Here is a 15,269-nt window from a genome sequence, read left to right as displayed (position 1 = left end):
CTGTCACTGCTGAGTGTACTTTGTCAAATGATGCAAGCCAGAAGTGAACATGACATGAATGTATCTTCAGGCATCAGTTACTTGAAGCATAAAAGTCACTTGAGAGGTGACTTGAAGAGAGTGCATTTTACGCCTGTGGCAACTATTTTGTTGTAGCTTAAATTAAAAAAAAGAAAAGAAAGAAAAACAGATTTAGAAAGGAGTGGTGTAAATACATTTTAATCTACTTTAATTGGCATGACATGCTTTTAAATCACAAAAGTGAACTAATTGAGAAACAAATTAATTTTAAAACATCTAACGTACATATTTCAATTTGAAAAACTCTGTTCATGTGATATGTGTTGTGTTTTTATGTGATATGCATTGTGTTTTTGTGTTTTCACTGAGCTTTATTAGCATGTAAAATATTGTCTTGCGGCACCTCATCTAACTGTTGTGAATATGGTGTGGTCATGTTTTTATTAAATCTATTATTTCATGTTTGGGGTTTATGGCGAAGACTAAGGATATGTTTCCACGGTCAGTAAACGCTGCGGGTTTGACGCTGTGTTCATCTGCAGCGTCAAACTCGCAGCGTCCAGATGTTACAACATAGTGGATGGGATTTGAAGAAATCCCATCTCCACTATGCATGCAGGGACACCTTCGGCTTCCCTGCGGAGACGGACATGCGGCGCGTCTTTCGAGACTGCAGCATGTCAATTTATCTTCCCGTCAATTGTTTAGGGTGCGGTGCTTCCGCACTGTTCAGTGACTACATGCAGAATCACCTGCGTTCAAAAGTTAGCAGCGGTTTGGACGCAGCGGACATGTGCTGCATCCAAAGTGCTGCTGGTTCCTGACTGTGGAAACATACCCTAAGGATAAAACTGGCTTATTAGAAATAACTATTACCCATTTAAAATATAACCTTCAAATTGACAATACTTAAAAAATGCCTAACAAGTAGACTAAGAAATAGTAATTTAGTGCCCAACCAAGCACGATACCGTGCTCTCATTATCTTCTCAGGCAGGATTACAATGAAAGTTAATAACTCCATATAAATAATAGCAAAATGCGTTTCAATGTAAAGTAAAAATAGTACCAAATGGCAAATTTCTAGATAAGTATGGTGCTGTTTTTCACTTAGAGAAGCACCAGTATTGGGTCCATAAAATCTAATCTTCAATTCACATTTTTCACTGTTATGTAGTTGTGCCTCATTTTTGATTGTTTTGGATCCAGTTATACTTATTTGTAGTTTTATATGCTTTTATCAGCTATATTAGAACCTGTAAAAATGGTATTTATCTACAGCTATAGTGCAACACTGCAGATAAATACTGTTTTATAATAATATGACTCTCTATTTGGAAGTTTGTCTGCAGCCTTAGAATAAAGTTACATTCTCTATGCAGCTGCTCGCAAAGGCTACGTTCACATTTGCGGTCGGCGCCGCAGCGTCGGGCGCCGCAGCGTCGCCGCATGCGTCATGCGCCCCTATATTTAACATGGGGGCGCATGGACATGCGTCGCACTTGCGTTTTGCGCCCCATGCTTCCCTGCGGCGCCCGCGTCCGGGCGCAGAGGACGCAGCAAGTTGCATTTTTGCTGCGTCCAAAATCAATGAAAAAAAGGACGCATGCGGCGCAAAATGCAGCGTTGTGCATGCGTTTTGCTGCGTTTTTGTTTGCGTTGTGCGTTGCGGCGCTGACGCTGTGGCGCACAACGCAAATGTGAACGTAGCCTTAGGCTACTTTCACACTAGCGTTGTGTGACGGACATCGCAATGCGTCATTTTGGAGAAAAAACGCATCCTGCAAAGTTGCCCGCAGGATGCGTTTTTTCTCCATAGACTTTCATTAGCGATGCATTGCGACGGATTGCTACACGCCGCATCCGTTGTGCGACGGATGCGTCATGTTTTGGCGGACCGTCGGCACAAAAAAAGTTCCGTGTAACTTTTTTTTTGTGCGTCGCGTCCGCCATTTTTGACCGCGCATGCGCGGCAGAAACTCCGCCCCTCCTCCCCGGACATTACAATGGGGCAGCGGATGCGTTGAAAAACTGCATCCGCTGCCCCGGTTGTGCTTTTATTTCACAACATGCGTCGGTACGTCAGACCGACGCATGGCAACGGCCCCGTAACGACGCTAATGTGAAAGTAGCCTTACAGTCATCCGGTCTGCACAGGGACAGTGAACAGAAAGTGAGCTCAATACTCCTGCACTTTTACAACCTGCTCCAGCACAAACCATGTAGGGCAAGAAGGGTCAAGGGGAGTTATTACAGAACCCTGACTGTATAGAGCGCTGACTGTTCACACCCAGATGAGTACAAGCGAGCGGCTGCAGGGAGAATATATCTTTATTTTCTAAACTTAAGCCATTTTGCAAATAATACCCCTTTCTAATTAAATGAGTTTTCTTAAAATTAATAGACTTTTATTAGAAATCAAGTAAAACCTAAAAAGTTTTCAATTGGATTTATAAAAAAAAAAATGTTCTACACTGTGTCCCAAGTCATCATGCAAATTGGATTTAAGTGTCAAAGATGTAATTTTATGTTTTTCAAATATACTCATGGATGGTATGTCACCGGGCTCTTTGGATCACTGAAATCAATCTCCAACATCGGTAATAATTAGTTTGCCAGGTTGCCCAATTAAGGGAAATTATTTCAGAACGACGTTCAACGTTATTAAGCAGACCACAGGTTTCAAGCTATATGGGAAAGAAAAAGGATTTCTCTGATGCTGAAAATTGTCAAATAGTCCAATGCCTTGGACGAGGTTTGACAACATTAGATATTTCGCAAAAACTTTGTGTTCATTTGTACTGTGAAGAGAATTGTGGATGATACAGAACAATGGGGAAGGTTTCTGCCCGACAAAACCATTGGATTAAGAGAGCAGCTGTAAAAATACCATTAAAAATCAGCAAACACTTATTTGAAGCTGCTGGTGCTTCTGGAGTCCTGTGAACCTTAAAGGGAACCTGTCACCCCCAAAATCGAAGGTGAGCTAAGCCCACCAGCATCAGGGGCTTATCTACAGCATTCTGGAATGCTGTAGATAAGCCCCCGATGTATCCTGAAAGATGAGAAAAAGAGGTGGGCCCCTGATCCCGGTGGGCTTAGCTCACCTATGATTTTGTGGGTGACCGGTTCCCTTTAAGGTGTAGGATCCTCCAGAGCTTTTCATGCAGTTGTTCATAAACCTACCATTTGGCCGTTCCTGAAAAGTGCTCTTAATCAGAAACTGTTCCAGTAGGCCCAGACATACATGACTAATTTTAAAACAGTCTTGTTTACTAATGAGTGTTGTGCCACCCTGATAGTTGGTTGTTGGCCACATTGTCCCAACAAGGCAGCAAGTCATGTTTTGGGCTGCAATCATAGGGAGAGAGCTGGTAGGCCCCTTTAGGGTCCCTGAGGGTGTGAAAATGACCTTGTCAAAGTATATCGAGTTTCTGACTGACCACTTACTTCCATGGTATAAAACAAGGAACCTTGCCTTCCATAGCAAAATCCTCTTCATGCATATGATAATGCACCATCTCATCCTGCAAAGAATTTAAAAGAGATAAACTCATGTTGTGGCCACCATCGTTCCCTCTCCTCAACTCTATTGATAACCTTTTGGAGCATCCACAAACAAAATATCTGAGGGTGGGAGGCAGGTCACATCGAACAGCAAGTCTGGGAGCCTATTCTGACATCCTGCAAAGCAAAGGAATTCAAGCAGAAAGTATCCAAAAACTCACAAGTTGAATGGATGCAAGAAATGTGAAGGTGATATCAAAGAAGGGGTCCTATATTAACATGTAACTTGGTTTGTTAAAATGCTTTTGATTTCAGTAAATGTGACCACTTAATTAAATTTGATAAATGACCATTTTCAGTTCTTTACAACCTATAAAATATTTGGAAACTCTTTTGTGCATAATAATTTGAAGCAGTGCTTTTTCAGTTGTGTTTTTTCTTTTCTTTCAGTTTTGAAAAAATACTGTAATCTTTGGAAGGTTTATCCAATAAAAATTTGAATTGTCATTATCCAGACCGGGGTTTGAGTCCTGTTTTCCCTTTTTCCCGGACTGGTCATGTCAAGAGTTAAACTTTCTCAGCCTCAGTCTGGTCTCAGGTGTGCTATTTATCCCCGCTGTGTCCTGCAGACCATGTCAGTTATAGTTTTTACCTTGTGCTGCTGTAGCTGACTCTGATTGCTCTGATTTGTCCTCCTGCGTTGCTGTCTGAACCCTTGTCTCTGTTTTCCCCTATTCCCTTCTTTACTCCATGTTTCCCTTCAGTCTTTAGTGTGCTGACTCCCTGGTTTTGACTTGGCTTGTATCCTGACCTGTTTCTATCATTTGTATTTTGACTTACCCGCTCCTTACTGTTACTGACCCCTGGCTTGTCTCTGACCGTGAGTTTGCTTATTCCTTTGGTACTGCGCTACAGTCTAGGATTTGACCTGGCTGGTTTGACTATTCTGCTGCCACCTGTGGTAGCCTCACTGCTGCACTGTAGGCCAGCTCTGTTTAGATACAGTCCTGCTTTCACTCTACTGCCATCTATTGGAGCTTGCACCTACCTGCATTGTAGCAGTGTGACTGACATTCATGTTACAATACCTCTGGTTGTTCTTTTGATTCATACTTCGAACATCCACCACATGTGGCCAGTGCTGGTAAAATGCACCCTAACAGCAATTACCCCTGTAGGTGTAGCAGTGTAGATCTGTCTGTAGATCTAGCAAGTATATAACAGTGCATGCTCTAGCCATATAAATGAAAACCAGTTCATTCACATTTATCTTGTTCTCACCTTTGAAAATGTGCTAATAATAATAAACATGATTCTGTTTTTAGCAACTCTTTAAAGTATCTGAGCTATTGTTAATAAGCATAACATTTCTGACTTTTTCAGAAAAGATGAAAAAGAATATGCACTGAAGCAAATTGAAGGTACAGGGATATCCATGTCAGCTTGTAGAGAAATTGCAGTAAGTGTAAATAAACTGTTAATTTGTTTTTCTGTATCTTTTTGCTATTTTAAAACCATGTAGCCTCACTATGTACTACATACACATTTTGGTATATACTTTATAAAACACCGTAAAATGCACACTTTGACCAGTATTTACAGGGCACTACAGAAAACGCAGTTACAATACCGCGTTGCAGGGAATAAACTACCTATTTTTGTCTACATTTTGCTTTAAAGGGATTGTTTGGACTAGAATGAAAAGGCTGCAGTTATTCTTCATGAAAATGAATACAAAATGGCAGATTATTTGCCTGTCATTAGTCTTTACAAAAGGCTTGGTTTGTTTCTGAACAAACAACAAAAAAAACAACAATTCACTGAGTCCCCGCTATGACACAGCCCAGTGATAGAACATTACAGCAGTGGAATGTAGATACTGGCAAGGATCCAGACAGACAATGTCAGAACGGGAGAGATGATGAGTAATTGATTGTTGATGCTTTAATTTCATTTATTTATTTTAAGCCAATCAATCTGATAATTTTGTGAAAAAAAAAAATGTAGCCCTGTAAGGTTTCAAAACAAATATGTTGTTAAAGGGGTTGTCTTGGCTGAAATGAAAAGTGCTGCTGAATGGTGACAGTATGCAATGTACACACTGTCTTGATTCCCCTGTATTCCCCATGTGGGAGGATGGTCATGTTGGTTGGCATACTTTCTTCTCTTAAGGGCTCATTCAGACGTCTGAGCAAATCGGTTTGAGCATGGACTGGCCGCATGTCTCCCAACCAGAACATAACATGTTAATGTATCCATGTATTTCTATCAGGCTGTCACGCTCTGGTTGGGAGAGCCGTGGCCAGTCCGTGCTTGAACTGATTTTCGCAGACGTTTGATTGAGCGTTTCTTCTCTTCTGTGGAGAGTAGCTGGGTGGTGAGCTAAGCAAACACCTTTCAGGAGCTTTAGGGTATGTGCACACATTGCAGATTTGGCTGCGGATCCGCAGCGGATTTGACGCTGCGGATTCACAGCTGTATTCCATGTGTTGTACAGTACCTTGTAAACCTATGGAAAACCAAATCCGCAGTGCACATGCTGCAGAAAATTCCTTTCGGAAACGCTGTGGTTTATTTTCCGCAGCATGTCAATTTTTTGTGCGGATTCCACAGCGTTTTACACCTGTTCCATAATTGGAATCCACAGGTGTAAAATCCACACAAAATCCGCAGTAAATCTGCTGTAAATCCGCAGGGCGTTTTACCTGTGGATTTTTCAGAATCCGCGCAGAAAAATCCGCAATGGAATCCGCAACGTGTGCACATAACTTTTTTTTCAGTATTGCTACATGAGGGTTTACTCTCTGTGGGATGAGTTTCAGTTTTTCAATGGGTTAAATAACTTACTGATTAACTGTATTCATTGTTTCAGATGGGAAAATCAAAAAGGCAATTTCCCATTTTTTTCTTAGTGATTGCATTTTTTTTCTGTTTGATTTGCGATAAAAAAAATAAACCGTTACGTTTGTTGTACGGATTGATGAGTACAGTGATTAAAATATGCATTTAAAAAAAATTCAGCTTCAAAACAGAATTTTGGCTTAAAAGCTTTGAAATGATGTAAAAATAAGGCAGAACTCAAAAACCAAACCTTTAGTGCAATTATAGACATACTGTCCTGAAGAGTCATGTAGTCACGTCTTTTTCACACATGATGAAAACTTTTAGGCTATGTGCACACGTTGCAGAATATTTGCAAATAATCTGCATACATTAAGCATCCCATCATTTTTAATGAAATCCGCAATTTCTGTGGACATGATGTGCGTTTTTTCGCATGAAAAACGCATTGCGGAAAAATAATGGACATGCTCATTAATTTTGCGTTTTTTTCGCAGTTTTCCCACTGTCTAATGCATTGGGAAATGTCTGGAAAAAAACGCGCAAAAAAACGCATGCGGTTTTCATGCGGAAATCCGGCAGAAATGTCCGGATTTTCACAGGAATTTTCTGCATGAATTCCTGAACGTGTGTAGGGGGCCTAACAAATAAACCAAAAAGCATGACGTATTGCATTTTTTGCCATTTCATCTCACTTGGAATCATTACCTCCCCCATATTATACAGTTCACTAAATGCTGTAATTGAAAACTACAACTCATTCTACAAAAGAACCACTCTCTAATTTCTATGTTGCAAAAGAACCCAAAATCCTTAATTCGAACGTGAGTAATTTTTCCGTACATAAAGGCACGCACTGAAGACAGATAGTAAATGTGTGTGGGAGCTTCCCCCTAAACGGAATTTGTCACCAGGTTTTAACTACCCCATCTGACAGCTTCATAATCTAGATACAGAAGAGATCTTCATTCCATTGATGTATCACTTACTGGGTTGCATGTTGTCATGTTGATAAAATCATAGTTTCATCTGCTGTATATCTGCTAGTTCTCTCAATTCTGAGCTCTATATGACTCCACTCGTATCCTTAATTGGCATCATTCTATGTATACTGTGTATAGGCAGAAAGCTGCCAATCAATTGCAGGTATGGTTATTCAGAGCTCTTGAATGTGGAGGACTACATGGCAGCAGGTTTACCAGTCCTCTAGTGAAACTCACAGTTTTGTCAACAGAATTTTATCAAAGCTACAGCAAACGGCCAAGTAAGTGACATGTTGCTTTAATACAGTTCTCTGTTCATACATCTTGCTGCTCTCAGATTAGGTAGCAAAATCCCAGTGAAAAATTCCTTTTACATTTCGATGTTCAAAATTAACTGATTGCACCACCTTTTTATCTGACTAATTGTACCAAAAAAGTTCCTGTAATATTGATTAGCCTTGCTATTCATTTTTTTATTTGGTAAAGGGCTCAGTCTGTTTATTAATATAATTATTTTATTCACTTATATTGCAACAGCATAGTGCTTTGCAGAAATTAACATCACAAATACCTCTTTTCCTTATTGGGGGCTCAGGTTGCTTAGTGCTCATGCAATCGACCTTATTATTGTTCAGTGTGTCATCCGACAAAACATCAGATCTCCCTCGGAGCTATGTTATTCTATGGGGCCACGTGCATGTCAGTTTTTCTTTCTCGGACTGTGTTGGTCCAATGAAAAAATCGCTGCATGCTGAAGTTGGATTCAATTATCGGATCACACTCAGCCATGCAAGTCAGTGTGTGTTGGAACCATCGGACTGCACTCGTGATGACATCTGAGTACAGTCCGATTTTCACAGACTGACAGAATGGAGAAGATGGAGAAAATGTTCTTTTTCCATCTATTTCTCATCTGAAAGAATTGGATCACACTATGATTACACTCTGATCAGAGTTTGATTTGCATTATCGGTGCAATTCCCTTGGATCAAAGAATATACGGTCATCTGCTCCTGCCCGTAGAGGAACAGTTTTTTCCACTCCATATTTGTTCTGTGTATACTTGTACTTATTATTACTTGTGAGCCATAACTGCAATCTATGGTTCTCCAAATGTGTTATCTTAATCATAACATTTTGCACTGTATTACCATCATGCTTGTAGTATGACGTTCAATATACTAATACAATAATTGTTTTGAAATCTTTCTTTTGACCTTTTGTAATCCTGAATTTTGTATGCGTGTGAATAGAACTGTGATTTTTAATTGCATTGCCTATTATAATGCTCTATTGTGACTCCAAAAAATCCTATCCTTGGCAGGCTCTCAGTACATGCAGAAAATGCCTTTTCATTTGTTTCCTTGTAGGCGATTTGAGAAAAGTTAGTTTATTTGGAGCACTTGCTTCACTGCAAAGAAGTTCACATCCAATTTTACTGTCATATTCTTAAAAGCTCCTAACTAAGTTCATTGTTGTCCCATTTTAGTGTTGCCATTTTGTTTCACTTGATCTTCTATTAACTATTTAAGTGAAAGATATACTTTATATACTCGAGTATAAGCCGACCCGAGTATAAGCTCAGACCCCTAATTTTGCCACAAAAAACTGGGAAAACATAATGACTCGAGTATAAACCTAGGGTGGAAAATGCAGCAGCTACTGGTAAATGTCAAAAATAAAAATAGATACCAGTAAAAGTAAAATTAATTGAGACATCAGTAGGTTAAGTGTTTTTGAATATCCATATTGAATCAGGAGCCCCATATAATGCTCCATACAGTTTATGATGGGCCCCATAAGATGCTCCATATTAAAATATGCCCCATACAATGTTGCACAAATGCTGATTATGGCCCCATAAGATGCTGCTCCATAGACACATTTGCCCCATATAATGCTGCACAAATGCTGATTATGGCCCCATAAGATGCTCCATAGACACATTTGCCCCATATAATGCTGCACAAATGCTGATTATGGCCCCATAAGATGCTCCATACAGACATTTGCCCCATATAATGCTGCACAAATGCTGATTATGGCCCCATAAGATGCTCCATAGAGATATTTGCCCCGTATAATGCTGCACAAATGCTGATTATGGCCCCCATAAGATGCTCCATAGAGATTTTTGCCCCATATAACGCTGCACATGGCCCATAAGATGCTCCATAGACACATTTGCCCCATATGCTGTTGCTGCGATTTAAAAAAAAAAAAAAAAAGAATCACATACTCCTCTCGTCGCTCAGGCCCCCGTCACTTGCTATATTCACCTGTCCTCTGTTCCACCGCTGAGCGCCGCTGTGTCTTCCCCGTCCTCCGCACTGACGCTCAGGCAGAGGGCGGCGCACACTAATCGCGTCATCGCGCCCTCTGACTTAAGCATCACTGCAGAGGACTCAGAAGACACAGCGGTGCCGACGGTGGAACGAGGAACAGGTGAATATAGTGCACTGCCCCCGCTATACTCACCTGCTCCCGGCGCGGTCCCTGGATGTCCCTGGTTCTCCGGGCGCCGGCAGCTTCTTCCTGTATTGAGCGGTCACATGGTACCACTCATTACAGTAATGAATATGTGCGGCTCCACCCCTATGGGAGTGGAGTGGGGTCCATATTCATTACTGTAATGAGTGGTACCATGTGACCGTTCAATACAGGAAGAAGCTGTCAGCGCCCGGAGAACCAGGGACCTGCAGGGACTGCGCCAGGAGCAGTGAGTATTATTATACAGCTGCCGCTCCCCCTCCCCTGCCGACCCCTGGGAATGACTCGAATATAAGCCAAGAGGGGCAATTTCAGCCTAAAAAAATGGGCCGAAATTCTCGGCTTATACTCGAGTATATACGGTATATCTTGAAATAATGGCTAATCACCACTGCTATTTCAAGTACCCAGTAACAGTGAGCTGTATTATTTATGCCTTGTGTTGTGTTCTTGTTAAAAGAACTTATTGTTGCAAGGAAAGAAAAAGCTAAATTTTTCTTTACTTAGCTGTGGATCTCTATTAGATGTAGTCCACACAGAAATCTAGATACTAAGGGTAAGCTCACACAGGGCGTTTTTGCTGCGGTTTTTTGCTGCTTTTTTATGCTAATTTTCAGCTGCTTTTTACAGTACCTGCAAAGCCTATGACATCTCAGAAATCTCATGCACACACATTAGTTTTTTGTTTGATCAGTATTTTGTGCTTTGCTGCGTTTTTTGGACATAGAGCATGTCACTTCCTTCAGTGTTTTTCACCCATTGACCTGAATGGGTGTTGAAAAAAACGCAGCAAAAACGCAGGTATCATTATTTGCTGCGTTTTTGCTGCTGAAAATCCAAGGACATTAGCATGGACAAAGAGAAGAAAAAATGCACCAAATACGCAACAAAAAACGCACCAAAAATGCACCTAAACCTGCTTTTTTGACGCAGCTTCTTCCCTGCCAAGATGATCAGGTTTTGCTGCAGAAAAAAAAGTAGCAAAAACGCCCTGTGTGAAAAACAGAGGTGAAAAGTGAGTTACTGACCAAAGGTTTAAGTGCATGTGAGATGATGTGGGCCTTAGTTCTCCGCCAAGGGAGGTCATGCCGTGCTGTGTGTTGGAAGAAACTGGAAATAGCTGGCCCCCATAACTCCCATGAAGTTGCCTGCAGCTAAACATCAAGAGAGTAAATGACATGATTTGCCTGCTTATAACTTTTGTACATCTGACCATTGTATATCTGACCATTGTATATGTTTAACCATTGTGTATATAGTGTATTGTCTAGTGTGTCCTTAAGGCGACTAAATATATAATTTAACCTTGGGCTTCTCTTTTATCTCGACCCACCAATCCACACATTTGGGTTCTCTGCTTTAACTTTCCATGCTACCGGGGCTGATTTCTGGCCCGATATAATCCTGTTAACGGTCCGCTCTTATATCTAACGAGGAACTGGTGGCAGTCTTACCGCACTGGCAGCGCCCTGTTTTTCTGTGCTAGTGAAAGGGGCCTGTCAGGGCCAAGCTATGCACTAAGTACCTTCTTTCTTACTGTATTTTTCATAGCAATGTTTGCAAATGAATATTTCATACATACATTATATAGCGCTTTTTTTCCTTTTTTCCTATTTTCTATGGCAGTAGTACAGCTTCAGTGATGGGAGTATTCATCAGCCCCTACCTGTGCTATAAATAAATAAAATAAATCTCCCATCTTGGGTTCCCCTGTATTTTTGATAACCAGCCAGGCAAAACTGACAGCTGCGGGCTGCAACCCTCAACTGTCAGCTTCAGCAAGACTGGTTATCAAGAAAAGAGGGTTCTCCACAATGTTTTTAAAAATTATTTAAAAAAAAAAAACGTTGTGGGGTCCCCAAATTTTTGATAACCAGCCTTGCTAAAGCAGACAGCTGGGGCTTCATATTCTCAGGCTGGTAAGAGGCCACAAATATTGACCCCCCCCAGCTTAAAAATAGCAGCCTCCCAGAAAAGGCATATCTATTAGATGTGCCAATTTTGACACTTTGTCCAACTCTTCCCATTTGCCCTGTGGCAGTGGCAAGTGGGGTAATATTTGTGGGGTTTATGTCACCTTTGTATTGTCTGGTGACATCAAGCACACGGCTTAGTAATGGAGAGGCGTCTGTATGACCCCTATCCATTACTAATCCTATAGTTGTATGATAAATAAATGCTCAGCAAGTATAAAGTATTTTATTTGAAATAAGAAGAAAACACACTTTTCCATTTTTATTTAAATATAACAAACACAGTCATACTATCCTAACGCCTATTCCATTGAAGTCAACGTTTCCTGTAATAAAACAAAAATTAACTGTGTCCTGCGGTGAACTCACTGAGCTGATCTGCGGTGAACTCATTTACTTTTTCATGGTGCTGAGGTCACCGCAGTTCAGCCCAGCTGGGAACGCAGCCTCAATGACCCGCTGTAACCTCGATATGGTCACCGCTAGTCACGAGCAGCTCATTCATGAGTGGCTCTCAGCCTGGACGGTTGAATCTTGGCAACGTTCAGGTTGAAAACTATTTATCCACAGACATGGATTAGGCTGGGGTCACACATGGCGTAAGAAAATACGCCACGTATTATACGTCCGTACTACGGCCGTAATACGGAGAAATGTCCCCAAAATATTGATCCGTAGTCAGGGTGTTTCAGCGTATTTTGCGCATGGCATCCTCCGTATGTAATCCGTATGGCATCCGTACTACGAGATTTTCGCGCAGGCTTGCAAAACCGACATCTAATGGATTTATGTGCTCAAATGTTAGGGAAAACATATATACAGTATATATATATATATATATATATATATGTCATTGAGACACATATATATATAGTCTGTATTTAGATTTCATTCAGCGCGATATCTGTGAACAGCCGCTAATTCAATTGCCGGCTTTTCATTTCTCCTGCACAAACCCGACAGGATATGAGACATGGTTTACATACAGTAAACCATCTCATATCCCCTTTTTTTTTGCATATTCCACATTACTAATGTTAGTAGTGTGTATGTGCAAAATTTCAGCGCTGTAGCTGCTGAAATAAAGGGTTAAATGGCAGAAAAAATTGGCGTGGGCTCCCGCGCAATTTTCTCCGCCAGAGCGGTAAAGCCAGTGACTGAGGGCAGATATTAATAGCCAGGAGAGGGTCCATGGTTATTGGCCCCCCCGTGGCTAAAAACATCTGCCCCCAGCCACCCCAGAAAAGGCACATCTGGAAGATGCGCCAATTCTGGCACTTGGCCACTCTCTTCCCACTCCCTGTAGCGGTGGGATATGGGGTAATGAAGGGTTAATGCCACCTTGCTATTGTAAGGTGACATTAAGCCAGATTAATAATGGAGAGGCGTCAATTATGATACCTATCCATTATTAATCCAATTGTAGGAAAGGGTTAAAAAACACACACACACATGATTACAAAGTAGTTTAATGAAATAAACACAGCGGTTGTTGTAATAATTTATTGTTCTCCCATTCCATTTCCAGGACCTCGCTTGGCAACATAATAAACGCACAAGATACATACCTTCTGCTGTCAGATCTCGTCCCACGAAGTAATCCATCTGAAGGGGTTAACTAATATTACAGGCAGGAGCCCTGCAAATGCAGCTGTGCTCCGTGCTTGTAATCCCCGGGGAATGAATGAAATGTAGGTCATTGACCTACATTTCCTTCAGTCGCGGTGATGCGCCCCCTGGTGGATGTCCTCATATGACCTGGAGCGTGGGAAAAAGTTCCCAGGCTGCAGTTCATGAGAACATCCAGCAGGGGCGCATCACCGCGACTGAAGGAAATGTAGGTCAATGACCTACATTTCATTCATTCCCCGGGGATTACAAGCACGGAGCACAGCTGCATTTGCAGGGCTCCTGCCTGTAATATTAGTTAACCCCTTCAGATGGATTACTTCGTGGGACGAGATCTGACAGCAGAAGGTATGTATCTTGTGCGTTTATTATGTTGCCAAGCGAGGTCCTGGAAATGGAATGGGAGAACAATAAATTATTACAACAACCGCTGTGTTTATTTCATTAAACTACTTTGTAATCATGTGTGTGTGTGTTTTTTAACCCTTTCCTACAATTGGATTAATAATGGATAGGTGTCATAATTGACGCCTCTCCATTATTAATCTGGCTTAATGTCACCTTACAATAGCAAGGTGGCATTAACCCTTCATTACCCCATATCCCACAGCTACAGGGAGTGGGAAGAGAGTGGCCAAGTGCCAGAATAGGCGCATCTTCCAGATGTGCCTTTTCTGGGGTGGCTGGGGGCAGATGTTTTTAGCCACGGGGGGGCCAATAACCATGGACCCTCTCCTGGCTATTAATATCTGCCCTCAGTCACTGGCTTTACCACTCTGGCGGAGAAAATTGCGCGGGAGCCCACGCCAATTTTTTCCGCCATTTAACCCTTTATTTCAGCAGCTACAGCGCTGAAATTTTGCACATACACACTACTAACATTAGTAGTGTGGAATATGCAAAAAAAAAGGGGATATGAGATGGTTTACTGTATGTAAACCATGTCTCATATCCTGTCGGGTTTGTGCAGGAGAAATGAAAAGCCGGCAATTGAATTACCGACTTTTCACTAACACCGCTGCGTATTTCTCGCAAGTCACACTGCAGGTCCGTGTGGAATCCGTATTTTTCGCGCCCCCATAGACTTTCATTGGCGTATTATTTGCGCAGTACGCTGACAAACGCAGCATGCTGCGATTTTGTACGGCCGTAGAAAGCCGTATAATACTGAACCGTAATATACGGCTAATAGGAGCAGCCCCATTGAGAATAATTGTGCCGTATGTAATGCGAGTTTTACGGACGTAGTTTCTGCGCTCTTACGTCCATAAAACTCGCATGTGTGACCCCAGCCTAACTGCGTGGAACAGAACGTCTGACAGGTGTGAGATTTTGTTGTTTTTTTATTTTTGGTTTATTACAGGAGACGTTGGCTTCAATGGAATGGGTGTTAGATGAGTATAACTGTGTTTATTTTTAAATAAAAATGGAAAAGTGTGTTTTGTTTTTATTTAAAGGGAACCTGTCACCCCGTTTTTTGAAGATGAGCTAAAAATAGCGTTAAATAGGGGCAGAGCTGGGCGTTACATTAGTGTCTTTGTGTGCCTTTATTACCCACCTATGCTGCCGAAATACCTTTGTAAAGTCACCGTTTTCTGCTGTCACTCACGCTGGTCTGGTGCTATGGGCGTGGTGACAGCGCTGTTTCTCCCCCAGAATCCTGCTCATCATTACGTTGGTGGCGTAGTGGTGTGCGCATGTCCAAAAGGTGAATCCACTGCCCAGGTGATGAAAAACAGCGCGATCTGCGCTATTCAGCCGTTTACCGGTGGGCGCGGCCATCTTTCCTGTGGCCGCGCGTGCGCAGATGGAGATCGCGGCAGAG

At 41.7% G+C, this 15,269-nt stretch overlaps 1 protein-coding gene across 2 annotated transcripts in view; it reads left to right on the top strand.

Moving 5' to 3' along the window:
* Positions 1-15,269, top strand: part of CDK19 (cyclin dependent kinase 19) — a 367,636-nt gene that overhangs the window by 28,301 nt on the left and 324,066 nt on the right. For both annotated transcript variants that reach the window (XM_077289462.1, XM_077289463.1), the window contains exon 2: positions 4,912-4,987. In XM_077289462.1, the coding sequence (XP_077145577.1) occupies positions 4,912-4,987 (76 nt within the window). The remainder of the gene's footprint in view (positions 1-4,911; positions 4,988-15,269) is intronic.

Source organism: Ranitomeya variabilis, chromosome 2 (genome assembly GCF_051348905.1).
Source record: "Ranitomeya variabilis isolate aRanVar5 chromosome 2, aRanVar5.hap1, whole genome shotgun sequence".
NCBI lineage: Eukaryota > Metazoa > Chordata > Amphibia > Anura > Dendrobatidae > Ranitomeya > Ranitomeya variabilis.
The sequence above is the reverse complement of the archived record's forward strand: the minus strand, read 5'-3'. Positions and strand labels throughout refer to the sequence as shown.